Source organism: Pyrgilauda ruficollis, unplaced genomic scaffold, assembly GCF_017590135.1.
Source record: "Pyrgilauda ruficollis isolate IOZ18807 unplaced genomic scaffold, ASM1759013v1 scaffold21, whole genome shotgun sequence".
Lineage (NCBI taxonomy): Eukaryota > Metazoa > Chordata > Aves > Passeriformes > Passeridae > Pyrgilauda > Pyrgilauda ruficollis.
In genome coordinates, this window is record NW_024520318.1 from 4,666,308 (window position 1) to 4,691,298 (window position 24,991).

At 38.6% G+C, this 24,991-nt stretch overlaps 1 protein-coding gene across 4 annotated transcripts; it reads left to right on the forward strand.

The window, feature by feature from the left end:
• The first annotated feature begins 599 nt into the window (after window positions 1–599).
• Window positions 600–23,716, forward strand: ECT2 (epithelial cell transforming 2). 4 transcript variants are annotated; one of them, XM_041467805.1, is made up of 24 exons: window positions 600–729; window positions 1,729–1,808; window positions 1,910–2,002; window positions 2,911–3,093; window positions 3,635–3,724; window positions 4,879–4,986; window positions 6,098–6,171; window positions 6,292–6,422; window positions 6,558–6,673; window positions 6,843–6,905; window positions 7,264–7,486; window positions 9,006–9,142; window positions 9,795–9,914; window positions 10,944–11,012; window positions 11,922–12,032; window positions 12,968–13,064; window positions 13,770–13,851; window positions 14,777–14,855; window positions 15,042–15,161; window positions 16,432–16,570; window positions 17,515–17,669; window positions 19,564–19,671; window positions 20,276–20,419; window positions 23,627–23,716. In XM_041467805.1, exons 1-24 carry the CDS (start codon window positions 600–602, stop codon window positions 23,714–23,716), a joined length of 2,742 nt encoding a protein of 913 aa, XP_041323739.1. The 4 variants fall into 4 exon arrangements, with proteins under 4 accessions (XP_041323739.1, XP_041323740.1, XP_041323742.1 ...); XM_041467806.1 differs by lacking the exon at window positions 1,910–2,002; XM_041467808.1 differs by lacking the exon at window positions 1,910–2,002 and having other exon boundaries at window positions 7,264–7,396; window positions 9,003–9,142.
• The last annotated feature ends 1,275 nt before the right edge of the window (window positions 23,717–24,991 follow it).

Sequence of the window (24,991 nt, forward strand, 5' to 3'; positions counted from 1 at the left end):
TAATGCATGACAGTAGACCAGACCATACAGCTAGACATATCAACTTTGCAGAGACTCTGAAGCTTTTTAAATTTTTCTAAGAGTAAACAGTCCTGGCTCTACTCTAGGTGCTCATTTCTAACCACAGTATCTCTAGCCAGTTCACCTGAAAAGCCAGATTTTAGCAAGATGTTATGCTTACCCTAATTCTTCTGCTAATGTTTCAAATCAATAATGCTAATTTTAGTCTCAGCTGTAGCTTATAATAGTTTGTCACTGAAAGAAACAAGTGCTTTTAGTTTGGTGCTCCGTGGTTAAGCTTTTTTAAATGAGCCCTTGAGTTTGTGCTTGCCTGTGCTCAGAGCTGAACTTCCCTCTGTGCAGGTGAATTGCAGAAGCATTTCTGTAACAGCTTTGTTGTCAGTCTTTTCTATCAGTTATGTTACTCTTGATGCTCTATCAGTGTGAGTGGGAGTTCAGTAAGAGCCCAAATGTTTTGTTTTCTGAAGTCCCTTCTGACTGCCTTGGTCATAGGACTGTTATGAATGAGCTTTTTGCACCTGTAACTGAGCTTGGCCCCTCCACCTTCCAGCTGTTGAAGAAAGAAAAAACACATAATCATGGCTGACAGCAGTACTCTGGTGTCTGAAACTGGGAGGAGCCTCTTGGCTGATTCTTCTGTTCTTGATTCAAAAATTATAGAAACCTCCAAAGAGAATGTATTCCGTGCAACTGTTCTGGATGTTGAAGGTAATGGGAGAAGTTTATTTTAAGACTGCTTGGTTTTTGCAATGACTGATTACTTTGTTGCTATTTAGTAGTTTTGAAAAAACAAAACCACTTTGAACTCCAGAATGTACATAGAGTAGGGAAAAGGGTGTTGATCTAGAATACTTTCATTAAGAAAATCTGGTGTTACAGCCCAAATTGAATGAATTTTCTGGCTCTTGAACAGAAAGCTGTCAGTTCTACAGAAGTTGCCTCTTCTGTGGAATAAATCACTCCAGGTGACATTTTGACACCAGTGTTTGGAAACTACAGCTGCTCTGTTGTGGATAAATTAATAGGTCTAAGGTAGAGAGGTGGAGAGATTAATAGTCTTAAGCCCAAAATTAATTCAAGAACAAATCCTGAAATTAAAAAACAACCACCAATGTTTTCCTCCAAGGTATTAGCCAAAATCTGCTGGTGGTCTGTTGATGTAAATGACATGGAGGCAATGCTTATTCTTCCTCCTAATATTTTGAAGGCTTATTAATACATGAAAAAAAGAACAAGGCATCTAGTTTCAGTTCTGATATTGCTGGTAACTGCTCAATTACCAAGAAAGTAATGACCCCTGTCAGCCAGGAAGACAGAAACTATAAAAGATACCAGCTGTCTATTTTCCAGTAGATCTTGATATCTAATTCTGCTAGAAGCATTAAGCCTGTAATTTTTTTGGGTTTTCATTTGCTTGTTGTCTTTCCTCCTCCCTACCCCTTGATTTACGTTTTTGCTTTGACTGATCATGAATTGCAGATTTTTGTTTCACCTCATACTAGAAAGTTTGGGCTCCAAGTCAGTTTGGTATGCCTTATTTAAAGGACACTCTTCTTAAAGTAACATTTAGTTTCAGGATTGCTCCTGATAAGGAATCTTGAAAGGCTACTGTCTACCTGTATTCTTCTATACATTATTGCTTGATTTAGACATAACATAGATTTTTCTGCTAAAATACAAATATTATCCTTGCTTCTCTCTGAGCAGAAGAAATGCCTCAAATAGAAACAAGAGTGGTTTTGGTTCAGGAAGCAGGGAAACATGAGGAGCTTCTGAAAGCCTTGGAGGTATGTGGGCCTGAGATAAAACAGTCTCTGGAAGGACATGTTATGCCTTCAGACTTGTAGTAACCAATTTGCTTCTGTACTAAAGTTCTCCTCTTCCACAGACTATTAAGATAATGGAAGTACCTGTTATAAAGATAAAGGAAAGTAGCCCTGATAAATCAGAAGAAAAACTAATAAAAAGTATTATTCATATGGTATGTCATGCAATTCAGCACATGTAATTGCATGCAGCATGTTACACTTCACTGGGACTGAAATGTGCACACGCTTTAATTTGGATTAATTGGGCATAATGGTCATAATATATGCTAATGGTTCTGATGGTGTCACAGCTCATCAAAATCAGCACTTTTTAAAAATATGAGTAATACTTGTAGCTCTTATCTAGTGGTGTTTTCTAACAGGGGCATCAAAATATCCATGGGGACATCCAGCTGCATGCTTGTGTTCAGTCACACAAGTTTGTGCTATGAACTGGCTTTGTAATTGTCAGTGGACTTCTCTTTCAATTGAAAGCTGCATTCAAGCTGAAGTGCAAGAAATGCTTTTCCATTTCTTGATGTGAAAGGCATAAGAGATAAAGTTTGGAACTGATGTTTGAAATGGGAATGGATGAAATTTTTTAACCCCTTAAAAATATCAAGCAATGAACAAAATCTATTTCCATTCTGTAGATGCTCTGCAATGTGGATCTTGCTGTTGCAAACTGGATACTACTTTTTAGTAGCATCCCAAAGTACCCTAAGCTGTTCTGACAGTCTGCAATTTCATTTATCTTTTGAGCTTAGGGTGTTTTTTCTATCTAGCTCCTTCCAGTGCTACATTATCAGTGTGAACTGATACATAAACTGCTTAAGCAACCAGAATTCTGATTCTTCAAAAGCAGGAATTACTTTGACATTGGGTCTTCAAGCATGCAGTTCATAGCCATTCTTGTACTAGAGAACAATGCATTGCATTCAGCTTTCACAAATCCTAACTCTGTCTCTGAAATATGACTCACACAGTCTTCTAATGGTCCAAAATAAACATCAGTTGAATTTTACACTTGTGCAAGTATGTTACCTGAGTAATGCTTTCCCTTTCACCCCTGTGCATCAAGGAAATTAAAACGCCCTACATAAAGACAGACACAATAGAAGAACTTGGAGATTCTGATTCCCCAGAATTCGAGACAATCTTCGTTGTGTCAGACTTCCAAGCTCCCATCTTTAGCAACCTCTGCAGGGCAGACTGCCGAGTCATCGGGCCGCCGGTGGTGCTGCACTGCGCGCAGAAAGGAGAGGTGTGTGCTTCCTGCTGGAACCAGATGAGTAGCTCCCCTCTGCACTGAGTTCTAAGAGTTCACAGTAAAATCTCTCTTGTTCTTCCAATCAGTTATAAAGATTCCTAGCAAGAGAATTTTGAGACAAGTTTCTGATGCTGCGTTAGAATATTGCACATAGGGAGAGAGTGCAGGCAGACAGGGCTATGGCTACAACTGCTGCTGTAGTTGTGGGAGTTGTTGATCACAATCCCAGCTGGGATTGTGCCATTGGGAAAGGCAGCACACAAATGATTCTCTGGTAATCACTTTATATTTCCAAAGTTGTAATATAGAGCAAATGGATTGGGGAGGAAATAAAAAGGATGGAGTGCTACCTGTAGAACTTGGGGATGCTCTAGTATCAGCAGGCCTGGAGCTAAGGTATAAGTGAATACACAGACCTGAACTAGTGTCTGATGCATTTTTAATAGTAGAAATAACAGTAATGTATTAAAGGTAATGTGAAAACTTTAATGAGTGCAGTATACTGTTGACTCATGAACTTTCCTCTTGTTTTCAGCCTTTACCTTTCTCCTGCCGTCCACTGTACTGTGCAAGTATGTTGAACTTGGTACTGTGCTTTACAGGATTCAGAAAGAAAGATGAATTAGTAAGTAATGTATTCTTTTTTGGATTGGTAAAACCATGTTAAGTATATTTTCAAGATACTCTTCTGTTCCATCACCCATAGGGCTTAACCATGGCTCATGCTTGTATTGGGAGAATAAATTGTTCTTTTGGTTTTTTGCAAGTCCAGAGGCAGAGATATTTGAGGATGGGAACAAAACTTTGTTCAATTCATTTTACCTGTGTCAGTTTTGGTCACTTTGTCGAGTGACATTAAACTGCTCTAATTCAAGGAACAAAACTTTGTTCAATTCATTTTACCTGTGTCAGTTTTGGTCACTTTTTGTCGAGTGACATTAAGCTGCTCTAATTCAGTAGGGCTTAAAGGTTTGTAAGTTGAGGCTTCAGATAAGATGATGTTTACCCAGTAGTGTCCTCCTTTTTGTACAGGTAGTAGAATAAGCAAGTAAATCTTTGTAGCTCTGTTCAGAGCATTTGCAGGCATGTTATCTTGTTATGATATTGTGCTATCAGGACTTTGCTTTTTGTTTGATACCCTAGCACTTTGCTTTTCCATTTCAGTAGGCAGTTACCATCTAATTTCCCTACTATACACATGGGAATCAACAAATGGCTCCACATCTTCATCTGAAAAAAAAACTATCAGGACTTTGCTTTTTGTTTGATACCCTAGCACTTTGCTTTTCCATTTCAGTAGGCAGTTACCATCTAATTTCCCTACTATACACATGGGAATCAATGGCTCCACATTTTCATCTGAAAAAAAACCAAAGCAAAACCAAAAGCCTTTGCATGGTGTTGGGGTTAGTTAGGTTTGATCTAGAATTGACTAAATCAGCAAGGAAAAGGTCAAATCTAACATGTATGAAAAGGTGAAGGCGTTTTGTATGATGATCATGAGAGTACTGGTGGCTTGGATACAAGCATACAGTCTTCAGGCTACACAGCAAGGCTGTATTAAATGTTGAAATAAAAATAAATCTTAATAGCTCTTTTGATGTATAAGCTATATCTTCTGTCAATGTGAACAAGTTGTTTTAAGAACAGATCAGAGCATTTCTATTTCTAGGCATTTAATGTAACCTTCTGTAACTTGCTTTTTAAGTGGTAAATACAACTTTTGTACTGAACTCGCTCTTCAAAAGATACTGAAAACTTTTCATCTTCATTTTTCAGGTTAAGCTTGTGACCTTGGTTCATCACATGGGTGGAATTATTAGAAGGGACTTTAGCTCAAAAGTTACTCATCTGGTGGCAAACTCAACACATGGAGACAAATTCAGAGTATGTAAGCTTGAGTTGGTGTTCCATAGAAACCCTTGGAATTTGGCTTTTTGACTGTTAGTTCATTATACTTCAGCTCAGAAGCTGCTGTTTTTTCCTGTACTAACAGCAATAACTTGTAATGGTGAATTCATCTCCGTCTGGTGTTCAGCTTTGGCATGTTTTTGTCTCTCTGGGAGATCTGAATAAGATAAATTTGAAACAGACAAGTATAGTGAATAACAAAGTTCAAAATGGTTAAATATTGGTGCTACCAGTAGTAAAGGCAGTGATGAACAAATGCCTGCTTTTGTCTGTCCAAACAATAAACTTTGAGGTAACTTCTAAAGAACTTCATTCCTTAATTGGTGCATGTCTTCTAAAAATTATTTTTAACTTGCTATGGGTGAGGATTCAAATATTCATTTATGCATAAATAGACATGAGTGTGCTTTTGCTTTTCTGATTCTAAAAGGGAGTAATTTGGAACATTTATGTTCAGTTTAGAAGTAAATAACAGATGATAGGTTTTTGTACTATTTAATATGACGTAGCAATGACTACGTCATATTAAACATTTTGACTCTCCCTGGTTTGAATTGTTGGTAGGATATTGCTTTTTTTTCCCTTGTTTGTCTTTATAATCTTGCAGTTGGAAAAGTCCTACTTTCTGTTCAAACACTCCTTTCTGCCAACTCAAAGGAGAAAATGTAGATAAACTGTACAATCTCTCAAGCAGTCATGGCAGTTACCTTTCAAATAGTAACTTTCTCTTTGATAAAAGCAGGATGGGGTATTTTTCTTCATACAAAGTATCAAAAGCAGAATAAAGATCCCATATTACACTGGAACAGAGATTTGATTTTGTGTTTTTGTGAGTGATGAAGGATATCAGACTAACAAAATGGTGCACTTTTGAGGAAATGTCAAAATAGCTATTGATCTGATTTCCTAGTCACTGAATTCATACATTCTAACTGGGGAGTTGCAGTTGGATATGAATTTTGAAGAAATATGTGCACTTTTTGCAGAATCTGTCTTGAAAAGTAAAAGGAAGATGACAATTTTTCTTGATCTGGGAAAGATTTAAATGGAAATATTTGGTACAACTTATGCTTTTCCTGTTTTGTAGATTGCTGTAAGTCTTGGTGTTCCTATCGTGAAAGCTGAGTGGATTTATAAGGCATGGGAGAAAAGGAATGAAATGTAGGTTTTTATTTTCCTTCAGCCTTCACTTTGCATCTTGTTCACCTGAAATGTGAGCTTCTGCTTAAATATTAACATAAGTCACTTAAGTGACATTTTTGTGCATCTTCTTTCTTTCAGTGATTTCTGTGCAGCTGATGATGACTTTAGAAACCAGTTCAAGGTTCCTCCCTTTCAGGACTGCATGTTAAGTTTCCTGGGATTCTCTGATGATGAGAAGGCTAACATGGAAGAAATGACAGAAATGCAAGGTGATGGTTTATGAAAACCTGTGGGAAGAATAGGGTGCAGTTTATAATGATAGATGCCTCAGAACTGTTAAGTGAGATACCAATTTCCTACAAGAATATTATTTCCTGATTATTTGCCTCTTTTTTTTTATCTAGGAGGACATTATTTACCAGTTGGTGATGAAAGGTGTACGCACTTGGTGGTTGAAGAAAGTACAGTAAAAGATCTTCCATTTGAACCTTTAAAAAAACTTTATGTTGTAAAGCAAGAGGTTAGTGCTGAAAATTCTTTAGGGAATGCTGCTATGTAGAACTGTGCCTTCTTATTCTGAAAAAAATCTTCCATGCTAATTGTGTAACTATTATAGATTATTTTGAATATTTTTAACTTTGGGTGAATCTCTAATGTGTTTATAAAGTTTGTTTTCTTTTTTCCTTTAGTGGTTTTGGGGAAGCATTCAAATGGATGCCAGAGCTGGAGAGTCCATGTATTTATTTGAGAAGGTATGTTGAACACTCACACAATGCAATTTTGGTGGTTAAATTAGCATGCAACATAGTGTGTGTGGTGCCAGAGATCAGATGTTTTAAAAGCAGCATTTAAGTTCCAGGTAATCCATTATAAATTTTATACATCGAGTACTAATTTGGAATAGAAACTTTTTTTTCTGCTTCCTAAAGGTTTTACTACCCACCACTGTCATTTTTATTTTAGAAAGGCAAAAAAAAAAAGCTTCACCAATTTTGCCTTGGCTTCCCTAAGAAGTTTTCCTTTGTGTTGATCTGTGATTAACCAATCTCTGCACTGAGTTGAACTGGACACAGAGGATAAAGCCCTGAATGAAGTTTTCTCTCCCTGCAGTCGGAGAGTCCTGACTTCAAGAAGTCGGTGTCGCTGCTTTCCCTGAGCACGCCCAACAGCAACCGCAAACGGCGCCGCTTGAAAGAGACTCTGGCCCAGCTGACCAGGGAAACAGACATGTCCCCGTTCCCTCCTCGGAAACGGCCCTCAGCTGAACATTCCCTCTCTATTGGCTCCTTGCTGGATATTTCCAACACTCCAGAGTCGAGCACTGCCAATGGAGGTAGAGCTAAAGCCTTCCATTCAGCCATACTTAGTGTTTAACAGCTCGTGCATGCAAGTGGAAATGGTGGTGGTAGGGAAATCTTATGGGTTCTGCTACAGATTTGCAGTGTAATTCCAGGCTTTTCCCTTTTCAAAGTGTGGAGGAAAAAGTTGGAGTGAAGAGTTCAGACACAGGCCAAGCTGCCTGTTGTCATCACAGTAAGCGTGTTCATATCTGAAGGAATAGATATAGAGGTGATAAATAGGGAGTACAGTTGAGTGTTACTCCAAAGTGCTTCAAATACTCTGCTGGAAATCTGTAGCAAATTAGCAGCATAGTCAACAGTAAATCATCTAAAAAGCTCTCCATAGGATACTTGGAGGAAAGAGGACAAAGATTCTTTTCTAGAGGAGTTAAAGGGAGAGTTCCTGCAGGGCCCACTCCTAGGTCTTTGAAATGTTCTGTTGAGGCAACACTGTTTGTGCCAGCCAACTGTCATGTCTAAAACTTCACAAGAATATAAATCAACAATTTGTTTTGAGTGAATGGACAGAGTTTTAAATATCTCTGCACATGGCTCCTGTGAAGAGAGGAACTGCAAAATTTTGGGCTAGTTAAAAGCTGATACCCCAAGTGTTTTTTAAAATGTCTGGTTCCATCATAGAGGAGGTATTGGAGCTGCTACTGCTTTAAAAAGGCAAACTCAGATCACATAAGAGCTCCCAATGAGGCACAACAATTATCATGTAAGTGATAATTCAGAAGGAATTCAGGGAAGATCAGCCTGCTTAGGTGATGCTAATGCTCTGGTTACCCCTGGTAGGGAATTTTATTCTAATCCAACAGCAGCAGTCAGCCTCAGAACTTGCTATTTTGGAAACAACAGGTACTTATTTCATTGACAACTATGGCAGTAATGAGCTTTGATATCAAAAAAGACAGTATAGGTCTCTGAGATCCAATACATGAGCAAATATTTAAAACTCATGGACTGTTCCAGGTCCACCTTGGCTTTAGCTTTAAGAGAAATGACTTTCTTGAGCTTTCCCCTTCCCCCTGTAGGATGAAATGTAAGAGTTTTGTGCAAGGGCTGATTTTAGTAAATGGTTTTGAGCTACACACTTAATGCAAGCATGGCAGGCAGCTGAGAGATAATTGTTTACATAGCAAAATGGAAGTAGAAAAGCACTTTTGTACTAGTGTATAAATAAGTAATGTTCAGCACCTAATCCTTGCTTCCTGCTAAATAAGGAACTAATAATAGGGTCAAGTCATTGACCTGCCCATAAATGGCTTATTAGTTTCAGTCTAATTTTGAGGAATAATGTATTACTATTGTTCTATAAGTAGGCTTTAATAGAGAGCTATTTTCTTGAAAGAGCCCTGATAACTCTAGAATGTAGCCTTTAAAAAAAAAACCCAAACTTATCTTCACTTAAAAATTCTGAAGTTTTTTTTTTGTCTTTGAGGGTGAGCTTTTTTTAGGGACTCTATTATAATAAAGCTCTATTTTCTTTTGGTAATATCTCTTTATCAGAAACACCAAAATCCTGTGCAAGACCTTCCAAAAACTCCACTCCTCTTCCTCTCAAGCAGTCTGCAAGATGGCAAGTTGCAAAGGAATTGTATCAGACAGAAAGTAACTATGTTGATATTTTGACAACAATTATTCAGGTAAGATGATTTTAAAGCTGGTCCAGGTCAAATGTAATAAGATATCCAATGTTTACATTAATTAATATTTTCAATCTGTGATCTACAATCTTTTGAGGGCTTGGGTGCATCCAAGCTGCATAGGAAGATGACAATATAAACAGGCTCATGTAGTTTTACTGACATATAAAAATACTCAGTTTCAGGCTGGAAAATACAATTTCTAATCTGGGATCTGCAGTGGTGTTGCAATATATATGGAAATTGGAAGTGTCAGGAAAATAGGAACTTCTTGACTAAAGAGAGATGGCAGAGGGGAAAAATATTTTTAAAAGAAATTATTTCAAGAAGAGCAGAATAGCAGACAACTTACAGGAAGAGCTTAATTTCTTGAAAGTTTATTTCTATTGCAGCTGATTATCTACTTAAAAATGAGCAAAGATGTGTGAGTAAAAAGAGATGAGAGGAGGTTATGCTGTAGAGATGCATCAAACTAAGTGTTTGTCTCTTCAAACCACTCTCCAAAACCCACTCTTGCTGAATGGAGACATCTCAAGATTGTGACTGCAGGAAGTTATGATCTAGAAGGAAAACACTGTTGCTTTCATAGCTATTCCTAACACAATGTTGGCAGCTGGGAGGGCATTAACTTTTTTTTCTCTTAATTCATCAGTTGTTTCAAGTTCCATTGGAGAAGGAAGGACAACTTGGGGGACCAATCCTTGCACAGGAAGAGATCAAGACCATATTTGGCAGCATTCCAGATATTCTTGATGTGCACACTAAAATTAAGGCAAGCTGCACCTTCTCCCCTGCAGGGGAAGCTTTCATAGAGACTTTGAATCTTTTTTGCATGTTTTCAGTTGTGTCTGCTGGATAGGTATAAACTCTTCTGGTGCTGACACACACTCTTTCAAATGGTGGCATTTGCCTATTCCTGGCAGCACTTCTCTGCAGGCTTTTAAATAGAGACTTGCAGGCTACCTGCAACTTGGTGATTTGTTTGTACAGGTTTTGTTGGTTTTTTCCAACCAGTGGGGTCTAGTCTGGTTAATCACACCAGCTATTGATGTGTGCCCACTGAGACAGAGATGAAAGTAGAGCTGCATGTCCGTGGGTCAAATTGGAGTCACCTGCAGCAGAGAGTTGCTTTGATGTAGTTGTTGTGTTTTCCTTCATTTTTGGTGTTATCAAGATATGAGCAGTGGCAGCAACAAACCAATATTAGTGATAAATCCTTTTCACTGAAGGTGAATCCTGAACCTTCAGCTGTGCCCTCCTGTCCCTCTGATTATCTGATGGTGATTGAGCTTGATCCTTATCAAGCTTATATAGGCTTAACAGGTTTGGTCTCACTTTCCTTGACACCCTGGTGTAGCAAGTAAGTGGAATCTAGCCTAGTTCTATTTCAATCCTGTCTTATAGACTTAAGTCCTAGATAAGTTGTGCAGTCTTAATTAGAATTGGTTCAACTGTCTTCTCTGTATCCTTTCTCAGTATTCCTTTGGGACGTGTTGTGTATTGTGCTGGATGCAGCACTGTCGTCTTGCTGCAGAGTTGGCTAGTCCTGACATGCTGCCAAGCTGTACTTGCAATGATTTACAGCTATATATACATATTCAGTAAGCCAGAGTTCTCTTGTTTCCAGCCCTCAGTAGACTGGAGGGGCTAAATGTGAGATTGTACAGCTTTTAGGATTGCCGTTTTGTCAGCACGAAAACACACCTAATGATGTGTTTGGCAAAACAGTGATCCCATTTAATGGCTTTATGCACTTTATGCTCAGCTTGTTTTCTCCCCCCAATCCCTGCATATATTCTAGGAAGACCTGGAAGATCTTATGATAAACTGGACTGAAAGCAAAAGTATTGGTGATATCATTCTCAAATACGTAAGTTCCTGTTTCTTTCTTTATGCTTGCAACTATTATCTTGCCTTATGAACACTCCACTTCTAGGGGCTAGCAAACACAACCAAAGCACTGCTGAGAAAGAGCTCCAACTTTCATCATTGTCTTTTTTTATTTAGACTTTTCAGTTGAGTTAGGTGATAGAATCCATGTCAAGTTTTAGTGTGTATGTCTGTTCACAGGTATGAAGGATTATAACTAAAATACCTACAGTTTGAAAACTGTAATTTGCAATGTTACAGACACGCTTTTTACTCAGACATTAAAAGCCACTTCCCAGGCCCTTAGCCATCTGCTGCCTCTGATCAATAGTAAAGAACTAAGAAAATAACTTATCTTTCTTCAAGACTTGAAACATGTAAGTGAATAAGGAGTTCTGTGTAGAACAGAAAGGCTAAGTCTGAGACTGCAAAGTATTTTAACATAAATCGGCTGCTAGGTATCTTGTGATTATTTTGATCTGATGATTTTGAGAAAAATAGTGCTTGTCATTCAAAAGTTTTCAGTCTAAGGTATTGCTTTTGGTGGTTTAAAAGGTGATTGCAGTAACTGGTGAAAGTACCTGTCTGAAATTTCCAAAATTCTCACCAAAAGCCTCTTGCTAGGTGACAACCTGCCTCCCACTCGAGCTGCTCAGCAGCTTCTAACATTGTCGTGTTTGCTTGATGCTGGTGAGAGCAGCCTGCGTTTAATCAGCAGCATCAATCTGGGGCATTTGGCATGCAAAAATGTCTTAACTTGTTCTGAGAACACGTATGGGCTTACAACACATTTTTTATTATTCTTTATTGCAATGTGCCTTTGAGCAGCTTTGTATGGCTCAGGGCATATGAACATATGTACAAGGATACATAATATGTAAAGCAGAGCCCTAACAGTTGTTTCTTTCAGTCAAAAGACTTGTTGAAAACATACCCTCCGTTTGTGAATTTCTTTGAAATGAGCAAGGAGACAATTACAAGATGTGAAAAGCAGAAACCAAGGTTTCATGCCTTCCTAAAGGTAAGTGTCTGCAGAACTAACTCTATGAGTGGAACATGGGGGCTGTTACCATGTTCTACTGAATGCAGTAGATGGAGGAATGTGAAATTTTGAAAGCTTAAAGAAAAGCAAACACCTCTTGGTGAGACAGAAATAGGAAGGATTTGAACTTCAATCCCTCAAGCTCCTCATAAGACTCTTTCAGAAAAAGTCTGAGTCCCTTCTCTGTTAAACAGCTTTCAAGGTGGTTTGATTATATGCATTTGTTGCTGGAAAAAAGTTTCTCCCAAATACATGTCTTCTGTTTTCTGTAAAGATAACTGGAGCTGCTGCTTTGACTGGTCCTCTCCCTGTGAGTCTTGTATTTCTGAAACAGCTTTTAACTTTCCTTGGGCAGCTGTGAAGCTCCAGGGAGGTAGAATTTCTCAGCATTCTTGTGACTAATGAATAGGAGCCTAACAGTGGAGATCTAACAGGAAGATGATCTTCAAAGAAAGTTATCTGAAGATAAGCCTTAAGATTCTTGATCTCTTCAGATATGTGTGTACTGTTAATAGTGCAGTGTAGCTTTAATTTCTATAGCTAAATAGTCAAGTGTCAAACACTGACAGTTTCAGCTCATGTTTTTTGAGGGACTAGGAATTATATCCAAGTATTGTATCTAAAAGATGGGGAACAAATAAGAGAACAGGCCATCCCCAGTCCCACTCCACATTAGCAGCTGGAACAAGAGCTGAAGGACCCTCTAAAATTAGACATTCTGAGAATGTAAATCACTGTGTACTTTTGAATAGAATGTGGTTTTTAATATGCTCTGTTAATGACTGTGGTAAACAATTCTCACACTTGTATAGCAATGCTAATTTCAAGGAAGGGAATTTTTCTCTGATCTTGTGCTTTTCTTGTGTATGTGTGTTAAAAAAAAAAAAAAGTAAACATTATTTCCTTTTCCCCAGATAAATCAAGCTAAACCTGAATGTGGCCGCCAAAGCCTCGCTGAGCTCCTTATCCGTCCTGTTCAAAGGCTGCCCAGTGTTGCCCTGCTACTAAATGGTAACCTAGTGATGTAATTTTGTTAGTTTTTCTGTGAAGGTGTTAAAACCACAAGATGATGTCTGCCTTTTGTCATCATTAGAAACAGCTTTTCTTATCTAAAACAAGCCTGATTATGTGAGTTAACCATGATTCCTGGCAGTCAGTAAGGCCCACTACTGAAGAAAGCATAAATTCTGTCTAAATTCCACTTGTTCATACATTTGTATGCAGGATACAGATAGAGGAACAGTTTGCACTGACAATTCTGTCTCTTCAAACAAGAATATAATTGAGATTCAAATGAAACTAACATAAACTGGAGAGCAATTCATATTGACAAGGCTCACAGTTTCATGTGTTCCACCTGGTATCAACTGCTTGCTATAATAATGCTTTTGTTAATAAAGATAATAAAAAATCCACATCAACCTTTGCTTCAGGTGGAAAAAGACTTCTGTGCTTGTCTCTGCACCTCAATTTAATTTTTTTAATAGTTTGAGGGCTTGGTTTCTGTATTGTGTGTGAGGTTTTTTTCTTAATGAGATGTCTGGACAGCTTCTGTTCAGCCTAGTTCCCCACTTAATCAGTGCTAGTTGGACTCCAGGGTAGATCTGATGTCTTCAGTCAGCTTGTCTTAACTCAGTCTAAATTTGAGTTTGTTTCTTATCAGATACTTGTAATATGCGTGGAGTTTTTATTTCTTTAATTTTTTTTAAATTGTAGATATTAAGAAGCATACAGCAGAAGAGAACCCAGATAAAATAACTCTAGAGAGAGCTATTGAATCATTAAAGGAGGTGATGACGTAAGTCATGTTGATTCTATGGAACATACTGTTAACCATACTGCAGTTAGATCCCTCTGTTCCTCCTGAATTGTCAGTGTTATGTTGCCACAAGGAACAGTAAGTAAACATAACTGTAGGTGTTCTTCAGCCTCCTTTTGGCTGCTGTTGTCACTTTGCTGTTCTGTGCCAGAGCTCTGAAGGAGTCTGTGACATTCCCCAGCACATGTACCTGAACCTCTGCTGACCCCTGCCTCAGCAGGGGCTGTCCCCAGTCCTCTGTTCTGTTCCAGCTCTTATTTCTATCTTTTCCCTCTGGAATGGAAGAGCTGGGTTTTTGTCTTTAAATCTTACTTCTATGCATTATATCTAATGAAAGGACAGACTTTTGGTGGGAGACTAGTTTTTCTTCTGGTCTTGTATTAGCTCTTCTTGGCACTGTTCCATGAGTTAATTAGCTGAAAGCTGAAGTTGTTTAGATTGCAAGTCTCACCTCTTTTGAAGTGTAGCGTATGTCTCCAGCAACAAGAACTCCTGCATTAATTGGGCAAATGTTTGTCCAGTTTTAACAACAACTTTTAAATTGTAATTATTCTTGGATCTGCTGCTTGGTGAGCTGCAGTCCTGATTTGGGGGAGACAAAATGCAGGCTGTAAAGAACTGAATTGTGAGTGTCTGGTTCAAAATCTTGCAGGGTAGGGGTGGGGAATTCTGTTTTAACTGATTGGTGTGTCAAGTGCTGGTAATGTGACAAGAGTAGTGTTCTAGAGCTGAAGTTTCCTATGTGATTTCATGTGGTATTTGGTTATTTCTTCAAATGTGACAAGTGCTGCTGTGTAAATTCTATCCCTGAATGTTTAGCTTTATTATTTTTGTATGTCTTAAATGCAGAGCATCCATTTACTGCTGCTTGGTATTGAAGGTTAATATAATGTGCTTTCCTTAGACACATTAATGAAGACAAAAGAAAAACAGAGGCACAAAGGCAGTTCTTTGACGTTGTCTATGAAGTGGATGGATGTCCAGTAAGTAATTTCTCCAAAGCTGCAGATCTCTTAAATGACTGCAATACTTTGTTCCCTTTGCAAAAACGTGTGAGGCTGCAATGCAACGGTGCTGGTTTAAACAGATTGCCAGTGTTAAGCTGTAAGCAAGCAGTAATCCAGCCCTTGAACTAAATGCTTAATGAGCTTTTTGCTTTTGTCATTTAGGCCAATCTCCTGTCCTCCCACCGCAGCTTGGTGCAGCGTCTGGAAACTGTAGCACTTGGGGATGACCTCTGTGACAGGGGAGAGCAGGTCACACTCTTTCTGTTCAATGATTGCCTAGAGGTAAGGTGACTATACCAGCACATCTCATGAACTGCATTGTAAAAGGCTTGACACTACACATGAATATAAATAAGTAGAATTTAAGACCTTTTGAGGTAGAATTCTAAGTCACAGATTGCTGATAGGTCAACACATGCTGATGTTTCTTTTCCATTAACTACTGTATAAGCCTCTCATGGCTGAGAGGTGTTAATGTAGCCTTTTATGCCTTGAACCGGAGTTAAAACATAAAAGCAGTTTAATATGTTAAAAAATGTTCATCTGAGTAGCACTTTGAGTAGCACCAATGAATGAAAAGGCACTGGAGTTTTTGGCTCATCAGGTTGTTTGTCCTTTTAAAGTTTAGTTGTATATGATGGGAGTGAATAGTGGGCCTTGGTACATCTGTCTGTTCTTAGGCTACCAAAAAACCAAAATCGTAATAAATGCCTTAAACTCAAATTATGTTAGGAACAACTAGAGGGGAAGAATAATCTAACTGGGGTTTGGAGACTAATGTGGAAAAACTGAATTTATAAAGGACACTTTCATAAAGTACTTGTTGCTGTCTGCAGCAGTGAAGAACACTTGTCTTCATAGAAGACCACCTCTAAAGTAATTCAAAATTAGTGCTGTCCTAAGCAGCACTTAGAGACAAAATCCTGTTCTTGTGACTAGTGATAAACTCTTCCTGCTGAGTTGACTCAGTTTCATCACTTCTCATAAAGGAAGGAAAGGAAAATAAAACCACTTTTAATAAAGCTTCTTGGCTTGTCTCTTGGACAAGAGACAAACAACAAGATGCATTACTTTAACACACAAGTGCCTTACGTGTTTTTATGCAAAGCCTGCTCAATGGCTGCATGCATAAGCAACAGCAAGTGATATTTCTAGGACATAGCACCTTATGTAGGTTCATGCATATAGATGTTGTCTTTTCTGTTTAAATCTAGACTACCTTGTGGTAGATTTCAAAGGACCCTTGTTTGTTATGCAGGGTAGAATTGAGGTCTGTAATGCAAAATTACTTCCTCTCTAGGTATTGCTAAAAAATTTATTGTATTTTTCAGCTGAGTGTTTTGATACCAAGTAACAAATATTTCTTGCTGGGCCACTTGGTCTGTAGGCAGTGAATAGTGAGATAAATCTTAAAGGAATTCATTTATGTGGTAGAGTAGCAAGATTTTCTGTGCCTTTCTGGACAGTAAAAAGTAAAAAAAAAAAATAAAAATAAAAGGAAACAATGGCAAGAGCTCTTCCAACTGACCTTTTCTATTCTATTTAACTGCAGATTGCGAGGAAACGGCATAAAGTTATTGGAGCTTTCAAGAGTCCCCATGGCCACACGAGGCCTCCTGCATCTCTCAAGCATGTTGTTCTCATGCCTCTCTCCCAGATCAAGAAAGTCTTGGACATCAGGGAGACAGAAGGTCTGTGTGTTTTGAAGTGCTCTGGTTAATTAAACTGTGTTTCAGGGTGTGAAGGAGCAAGCTCTGCTATTGTGGGATGGAATGCTAAGGTGTATTTATTGTATGGTATGTTAGGTATGTGATTTTAGTATAAGCTTCTGTTTGAGTCTCTGTGTGAGCTTGAGAATTCCTTGTACTGATGCCCTTTTGGCTTTTTGAGAATTGCTGCAGGATGCTGAATTTGGCAGAACTGATGGCATTAGATGGCATTAGCATAAGCCAACCAGTTGGCAGTGTGAAATAAACAGAGTTAAACACTTGACAGTTCTGGATTTACAAAATTAAAATCAAACCTCAAACTTCAGCCCAGAGCATTAGACTGGCCAGAGAAAAGTGCTGTTGGTGTGAAACCAAATTTTCTTCTAACTGGTGATGATAATGGTCAGGAGAGCTTGGCATCTTAAAAGATGACTTAATTTCTCTGTCTGCTTTGCCATACTGCTCCAGCCTTGATAGTGACCTATAAAGAATCCAATCACACCAGTTTCTAGATTTCTATCCTGGCAAGATTTGGTGTTTCACTGTAAGTGAGGATATGCACATCATGTGTTCTGCTTTATGTACTTGAAGCACCTGAACATAGGAACGCAATTAACAAGAGAAATGGCAAAGAGGGTAGGTGAGGCTGACTGCTCAGCAGATTATTTGGTTGTTCAGCTATTGCTTGAACAGCTGATTGTAGCCTCTTGATGATGGCTGTGGACAGAACTCTGCTCTTGCAAGTGATACAAGAGCTAGTGCATAAATAAAGACCAAATCATCACACCCAAATCATGTTGTCTGTGCTCCAGCTCCTGGCAGACAGAGGGTTGACCCTTCTGAAGTTTTCCCCCTGAATTATATGAAAAAATCATTATCCTTTTTATGAACTCCTCGCTTTTTTTTTTTTTTTCAACAAAATGTAGATTGCCAAAAAGCTTTTGCCTTAGTTGTGAGGCCACCAACAGAACTCAACAACAAGCTGCTCAGTTTCCAGATGACAACTGAAGACCCTTGCAAGGAGGACTGGCTGAAGATGCTGTGTAGGCACGTGGCCAACACTATTTGTAAAGCAGATGCAGTAAGTACTCTGGAACCATGCTGCTGATTGAGACATTTCCCTCTTTTTGGCTTCAAGTACCTGAAGTGAAAGAAGTTAATAGTGGACGTGCCTGAGGTAAAGTAGAGCAGAAAACACTTGTGCTAACATGCCTGCAAGTGAGTGTTAAAAGGTAGAAAAGGAAACAGCCTGGAAGTTAGTTTGTGCAGAGGCTAAGTAGTACTTAAAAATCAAAAATTGTTTACAATTAATTTGTCATGGTGAAAAGGTATGATTCAACTCTGCACTGTAGTTCTAACAAGAACTGTGTTCAGCTTGCTTCTTTCACAGCTATCTTTGAATTTACAATCCCAGTGTTGTTGATCATTTGTGTTGGATTAACTGTGTGTTTGAGTTCTTTGCTCTACACCTATGAGGCCAGAGACATGAAGGATCTTCCTCCCACAGACAGAAATCTACAACCTTAAAACAAGGAAATAAGAAAAACAGTGAAATAAAGGAGGCACTGGCCTTGTCACATTTCTGGAAATTCAGCGTGTGGGCTTTCTATAGTCAGAAAACCACTGGTTTGAGGAGTAGATCCTCTCCAATTACAGCAAGAGGCTTTCAGCTGATGTTTTAATTATGTAAAAGTCTATGCATATCAGTCATCTCAATTTGCTGAAAATGCGTGCAATACATACAGCTGAAGCTACTTGGTGTAAACTAGAAATGCTTTATGTTCTGCGGTGTATTCTTACAGAACAATATTTGGTTGTGATTTTTAAAGACATGCTTGTTACAGGAGAGTTCATTAAGTAATGAAAACAGCATCTTAGTTTTATTTTGTGTGTCTTGTGGTCTAGGGACTTAAGAATTAGAGACTTGGACTTTGTGGTTTCCCTTCCCTTCTAGGTTCTGAGTATGAAAAGTGCTGATGTGGAAGTGTTAATTTTCTTTAATCTGTGTGTTGCCTGTCTTCAGTATTTTGTTAACATATAGCTTGGATTTTTAATAGAAATTAAACCTTTGTGTAATAAATGCACAGTTCCCTCTTGCCCCAGACACTCAATCATATGCTGACAAATTGTAACCTGCTTTGCTGAATCCCATTAGTTATAATTTCTGTACCAACCATATAATACTTCTTTCTTGCTTATTTAAATGTCAAATTGAGCTTCAATTTAAGCACTCTTGCCTGGTTTTATACTTCTAGAGCATCATGTGAATGGAGATAACATTGACTTTGCCACCTGGTGGCAGCAAAGGCTTTGGCTACTCTTCTTTAGGCCCTAGGAAGGGCCATAAAGCTGCTGACTGGGGTTCTTCTGAGATTTTTTTAAGTGTAAAACGTCTTTTCTCAAAATGCAGACAACAAACAGCAAAAAAAAAATCATCCCAGCAACTTCCCATTCCCATGTGTGCCCCTTCTGCCCCCTAGGTTTTGTAAGTAGGTAGTCAGAGATTGCTTTGCACGTGCTGGAGTTTAAGAACGAGGCATGAAAAAACCCCAAAACTCGTGGCTGTTCTGCAACATGTATTGCACTTAAGCTGAAAGTCTTTAGTCTTAATGTGTGAGAGCTGGAGCTCTCAAGATTTCACTTCAGAAATGTGCTAGATGTGTCAGTGGAATAAAGCAATGTTTGCCTTGGAAACTCCCTGGGGATGCCTCAGAACTACTGCCTTTAATTTGGTCAGCCCTGGACTTGAAACTGAATCAGACAAACTGAAACTACTGATGAAGTGGTTTCACAAACTGATTGCACTAGCTGTTGATCTCATGAAATGCCCTGAAAACAAATAGCTGCTGAACTGTATAAAGAGTTAAATATGGAATATGGCTGTTAAACCCTCTAAATCTGACCTAATGGACTAGAAAACTGTATTTTGGCAAGTGCTGATATTTGACCATTATTAAGACTATTTTTGTCTACAGGAAAATCTCATTTATATTGCTGATCCTGATTCAGTTGAAGTAAATACTAAAGATATGGACAGTACTTTAAGCAGAGCATCCAGGGCAATAAAGAAAACATCAAAAAAGGTAAGATAGTGCTTTTTATCCAGAGAATTGTGCTGGGATTCCTCTTTCAGGTGGTTTGTAGTATTTACAGTAGTGACAGGAAAAACTTAATCTGAACTAAAACTCTTCAATATAATCTCCTTAAAGAGAGAAGGTGAGGGGTGTTTAAGGTTTTGGAATATCTGTATATATGGTCTTAAGTATTACAGTCATAAGTATTATGTAGTCATTTTTCAGTCTGTTATGGAACTTATGCTCTTTAATACTTTGAGTCTTTTAAATATAATGCAAAATTGAGAAGTAACTTAAAGGAGGGGGGCCTGACTCTGCAGGACTGAGGGATGGGGGAAGCCTTGGTGACCAAACCTTGCTTTGAATTCTCCCTGAATCTCTGCCCTCCTCTCTCCCTCCTGTGTTGTCCTCATATTTGGACAGAATGAGGAGAGCAAGGATGATGGGAAGCCTTTAAAAGTCAGATCACTTTAGATGTGGGTGTTTGGCTGGTTGTGATCCAACCACCAACACTTGATCCACATCCTAGAGATTTTCAGACTGGTAGCCTGTATAATAATAGTTATTACAGCCTGTTTTTAGCCAGTGTTTAACCACTTGTCAACCTCCTCAGGTCACAAGAGCCTTTTCTTTCTCCAAAACCCCCAAGCGAGCTCTGCGGCGGGCTCTGATGTCTCACAGCGCCACGGAAGGGCGGAGCCCCAGCTCTAACGAGAGTTTCCTCGGCAGCCGCCTGAGCAGCACCTCCTCCCTGGCGGTGAGTGAGCTGGGCAGCCCAGGAAGGCACCTTCTCAGCATCACACCCCTGTCGTGGCTGCTGCTGCTCTCACTTTAGCAATTCCATCATCCACAGTGGGGAAAAAATATTTTAACTGCATTCATAGAGATGTTATTTTCAAGAGCTGTTTAATGAGAAGCCTTGCTTCTTGAAAATGCAGGAAAATCTTGATGCACTAGAAACTGGGGGTTGCCTTACACATTTAAGTTGGAAAACCCTACCAATCTTTTTTGCTCAGGATGGAATATGTTTCCTCTTCTGAGAGAGTGAGACAGTTTCAACACAAGTCTTATATTTGTTCATGCTTTTGATTTTGAACACCAAGTAGAAATGTGGTGTACAACCCTGCATAGTATTCAGTCAAAGTAGTGAGATGACAGACATCCTGTGAAACAAACTGGGAAGGAAGGGTAGAGAAACATAGATGCTGCAGCCTGCAAGTTTGTAAACAACAAGGGAATTATCTCCTCGTAAATGTTTAAGAAAACTTGGTAAAATAAAATATTGTTCTACATATTGCAACTCTTCTGCTATGCCTGGCTGCCTGTTACAGCTTTTTGCTGCTACATTAGGCCAAACTCAATTTTCTAATACAGTCTAGTAAAGCAGACTAGATTTGGAGGAATCATTTCATCATCTTTGATTTTTATTATAGTGTTTGAGTAAATTTGATAAGTAAACACCTACTTTCTAGTCTGTAGTATGTGGGACAGAAGGCCAAGAAAAGGGAATCCTTTTGATCTTTCTGTTAATGACTGATGTGTCAGTACCTCAATATTGAGGTAATTCGGTGTGTTTGAGTGGTCATTAAATTGTACAACATAAAGATATAGCCCTGCTCTCCCACATGAGAAAATATGAAGCAGTAAGGGAGGAAGTATCACAACAGACTCCCTTGCTTTAGAGGAAATAAAAAACATCATCTACCAATGGGGCTATAGCCTAGTTTTCTATAGACTTTCTTCCTTCTATTATGATTATGGCAACAATTGTTTTTGCATTCTAATTGTCTTCATTTTGAGACAGCACTGTATCTCGTTTTTCTTGAACTTGCAAGTCATGTACTTCTGTTTTTGTGCATATCTACCCCAGACAAAAATACTTCTTTTCCACAAAATCTTAGAAACTTGCAAAACCATGTTCCTGTTTCAGATTCTTCCCAGACCTCTTGCACCTGTGTTAATAAGCTGCAGCTTGGCAGCAGATGATGTGTTGTGATTTTTTTTAACCAATGCCACACACCACTGAACTTGCACAAAGCCTTTTTGGTTCAATTATAAGGTTGAGGGGAAAAGAGTTTTGGATTCCAGCCCCTTAATTTGGAATACCAGTGCAGTTGTTGATAGGAAACCAAAACTGCAGGAAACCTGTCTGAATCCATTAAGAGTCAAAGCTGTTATTCAGACATACTGTTTTATTTAAATTAAATCTTGGCCTATGCTTATGTAGGAATTTTTTGGTGCAGAAAAAAAGCAGAGTAAAAATATCAATAAAGCTTAGATGCTTGTTTTTTTTTTCCTTGTTTGAACTAACTCTTAAATCCCTCCTAACTGTAGATTGCTCGTTCCTCTTCCACGTGCAGCCTAAGTGGATCTGCCAAATGTGCTGTTAATGTCCATCGCTCCAGTTCTGTTGATTGGAGCTCTCAAAGTGCCAAGCCCCGACCTGTGCTGTGTCCTGGCTCTCCAAATACTCATCTTCCAAATGCTGTAGAAACAAAAGCCTCTTCCAACTTGGAAAGTTTAAATGGTCATGCTTTGGACAGACCACGTGCTTTCCCTGTTGTTACTGCCACTTGTGCTGATGCTGGAGATGATAACCAGTGTGGTGCTGGGAAATTCTGTGCATCAGATCCTGACTGAAGTGAGCAAGAAATCCTGAGTGCTGTAAGCTAAGAGAGCATGGTACAACTCTAATGCACAAAGGGCTTCAAGTGGTGTTGGGTTCTTCTTTAATGTCCTCTGATGCACAGGGCTGGAGTCAGCACTCATATGTGGTTCTGGTTTTGGGTGCAAACTTATTTTTTCACAAACTTTTAAATGAAATTTTTAAAATTTTTTTTTAGATTGATACAGTTGAATTCCTCCCTGTTTCAGTTCAGTTGTCCAAATGGCCATATAGATCACTGGCCAGAGTTCTGAGAACTTTAATAATTTGGTTGCAAAGAAGTCTTGAGCAGCTCATTTTACCTGTGGTTTTAGTTTTTTATTTTCTATCTGTAAATAAAAAAAATATCTGGTATAAAATACTCAAGCCTAATAAGAGCTGCTCTATAAAGAGGAGTTTAGGGTTAAATTTTCAGATATTGCCAATGACTGCAAATGGAGGACATGCATAAACAGGCATAGGGCTTGTTCATACTGAAGCGTGTATTCCCTTACTTGCCCAAAATATCCCTGTTTAAAAGATTCTTGAAGTATGCAGGTGCACAAGCTGCCCAACTACCGTGACCTGTTGATGTGCTGAGAAGCTTGGCTGGCTGTTTAAGAGCAACAGACGATTGCTTGTGAAAGTATCTTGAGGTCTAATGTGAAAAGAATATAAAATCTCAGCTAATCCAAAGGGGTTTACTTTTAGTGCTACATATTGATGTGTTGGTTTCACAGTAATTAAGTCTCAGAAGCAGCTTATTCTCCAAGCATCAGAAAAGTCAGCTTCTTGCCTAGCGTGTGCCCATCCAGGCACAGCTAAAGCAAGCTCTGACAAATCATTGGGATGTCTGTTGCCTCCTGCAGTCAAGGAGACATGTGTTCAGCATCTCATTTGGGGCTCAGAGCTGATGATAATACAGAAACTTGTAGGATTGCAGGGGGAGCTCTGTTTCTCTAAGAGATTATCATAGTGTATCTTGCCTTCATTTTGGAAGGAGATTATTACTGCAAAAAGTGATGCAAGTTGTATACTAATACTTGTTAACAGCTACTCTTCAAAAACATGTTCTTGCATTCCAAATCTCTCAAGGCTGGTAACATGGAAAAAAATCTTTCTTCTGCAATTTTTGCAATATGTTGTTTCCTGTTCAAACTCTAGAACTGTTGAATCATTAATTTCAAAAGCTGCCAATCTTCGAGATCTTCTGCACTCACACATTCCCTGTATGATATGTAAAGGTTGAGAAATGACTGCTGCACTATTGAGATTGACTCAAATGATCAATAATTTTTTTTTTTTTTTTTTGTCCAACAGAGTGTTCCTTCTCCTTCCTTGGTCAGCCTTCCCTCGATCTTTGAAAGGAGGAGTCACACATTAAGCCGATCAACAACCCACTTGATATGAGGCAGGTGGGGCAGACTCTGCTCTGTGGGAGTGACTGACAGGCAGGTGGCTGGGCAGTGACCTGTGACTGACATTAATGGTACCTTAGTCATTAGCACTTAGCAATGATTAGCAGAATGTTAGATGACACTAAGATAATCACAAGGGGGTTTAGTTGTGTTGAAGCAGATCAGCCAATCAGTGGAATAAGCAACTTGGCCTTCATTTAAGCACAATATTCCCTTGTACAGATTTATTTCCTTACCAGCATAACTGAAACGTTTTCTTCTACGGAAATTGTCCCCTCCAGGCAATAAACTGGTTTGTCAGATCTTGAAACGAAGATGATGATCACATAATTTACTGCTAGTTTGGATGACACTTATGCTTGCCTAACTTCATCTACTGGCAGAGCACTCTAATGTTTGAATTGTGAATTTCTTAAATGGAATACATTATGAAGTACCTGACCTTTCAAGTATGACAGTTAACCTGTTGTACAGCTGCTTATTCCAGATATTTTATAAATGTAGTTGTTTATAATTAAATAGAATTGAGTTTTGTGATTATGATCTCCTGCGCCTTACTGTAAACACAGTGGTATGAGGAGCTTTGACCACCGAAAATGATCAATTGAATTCTTTGTCTTGCTTTGAAGTGGAAGTCTGAGGAAATTAATTACACTCCTGTTTAGTAGGGTTGTTAAAAAAACAAACCCCCACACATTCCCCATACTTGGTTAACAAACCATTATTTAATGCATGGGATTATTGGTGTGACATTGGAACTTCAGGGTCCAATTTTGGCGTGTCAAATTTCAGTGTACAACTAAGGCTTTTAGGCTTTCTCATGTATTTATGTCTTCCTTTAAAACTATATTCACTTCTGTCATCTCTGAACAGTTTGTACCCTGCAATACACTCTCACAAACTATCTGAATATGTAAATTTCTGCATTTCATTAACAGTTCAACTGTTGGTATTAGCAGGAGTTCACAACTTCTGGTTTCTTTTTAACCACCTGTGTTTTGTCTTGTATCTATATGTAACTAGTGATGCTTTTGAATGTGTCAGACTGCACTGTTTTTTAGATCTCCTTTTGTCAATCTGAGCAATGTAAATAAACTGTTTAAAATAACTGCTTCTGGCTTTACTAAACAAGCTTTTATGAAGTTAACTCTTTTATATGGGAGGAAAAAAAAAAAGCATTGTTGGGCTCCAGCCTACAACTGTACTGATTATCTATGTAGTTATTCCTAATAAAGTATACCACTTGATAGGCCTGAATATTTTTTGT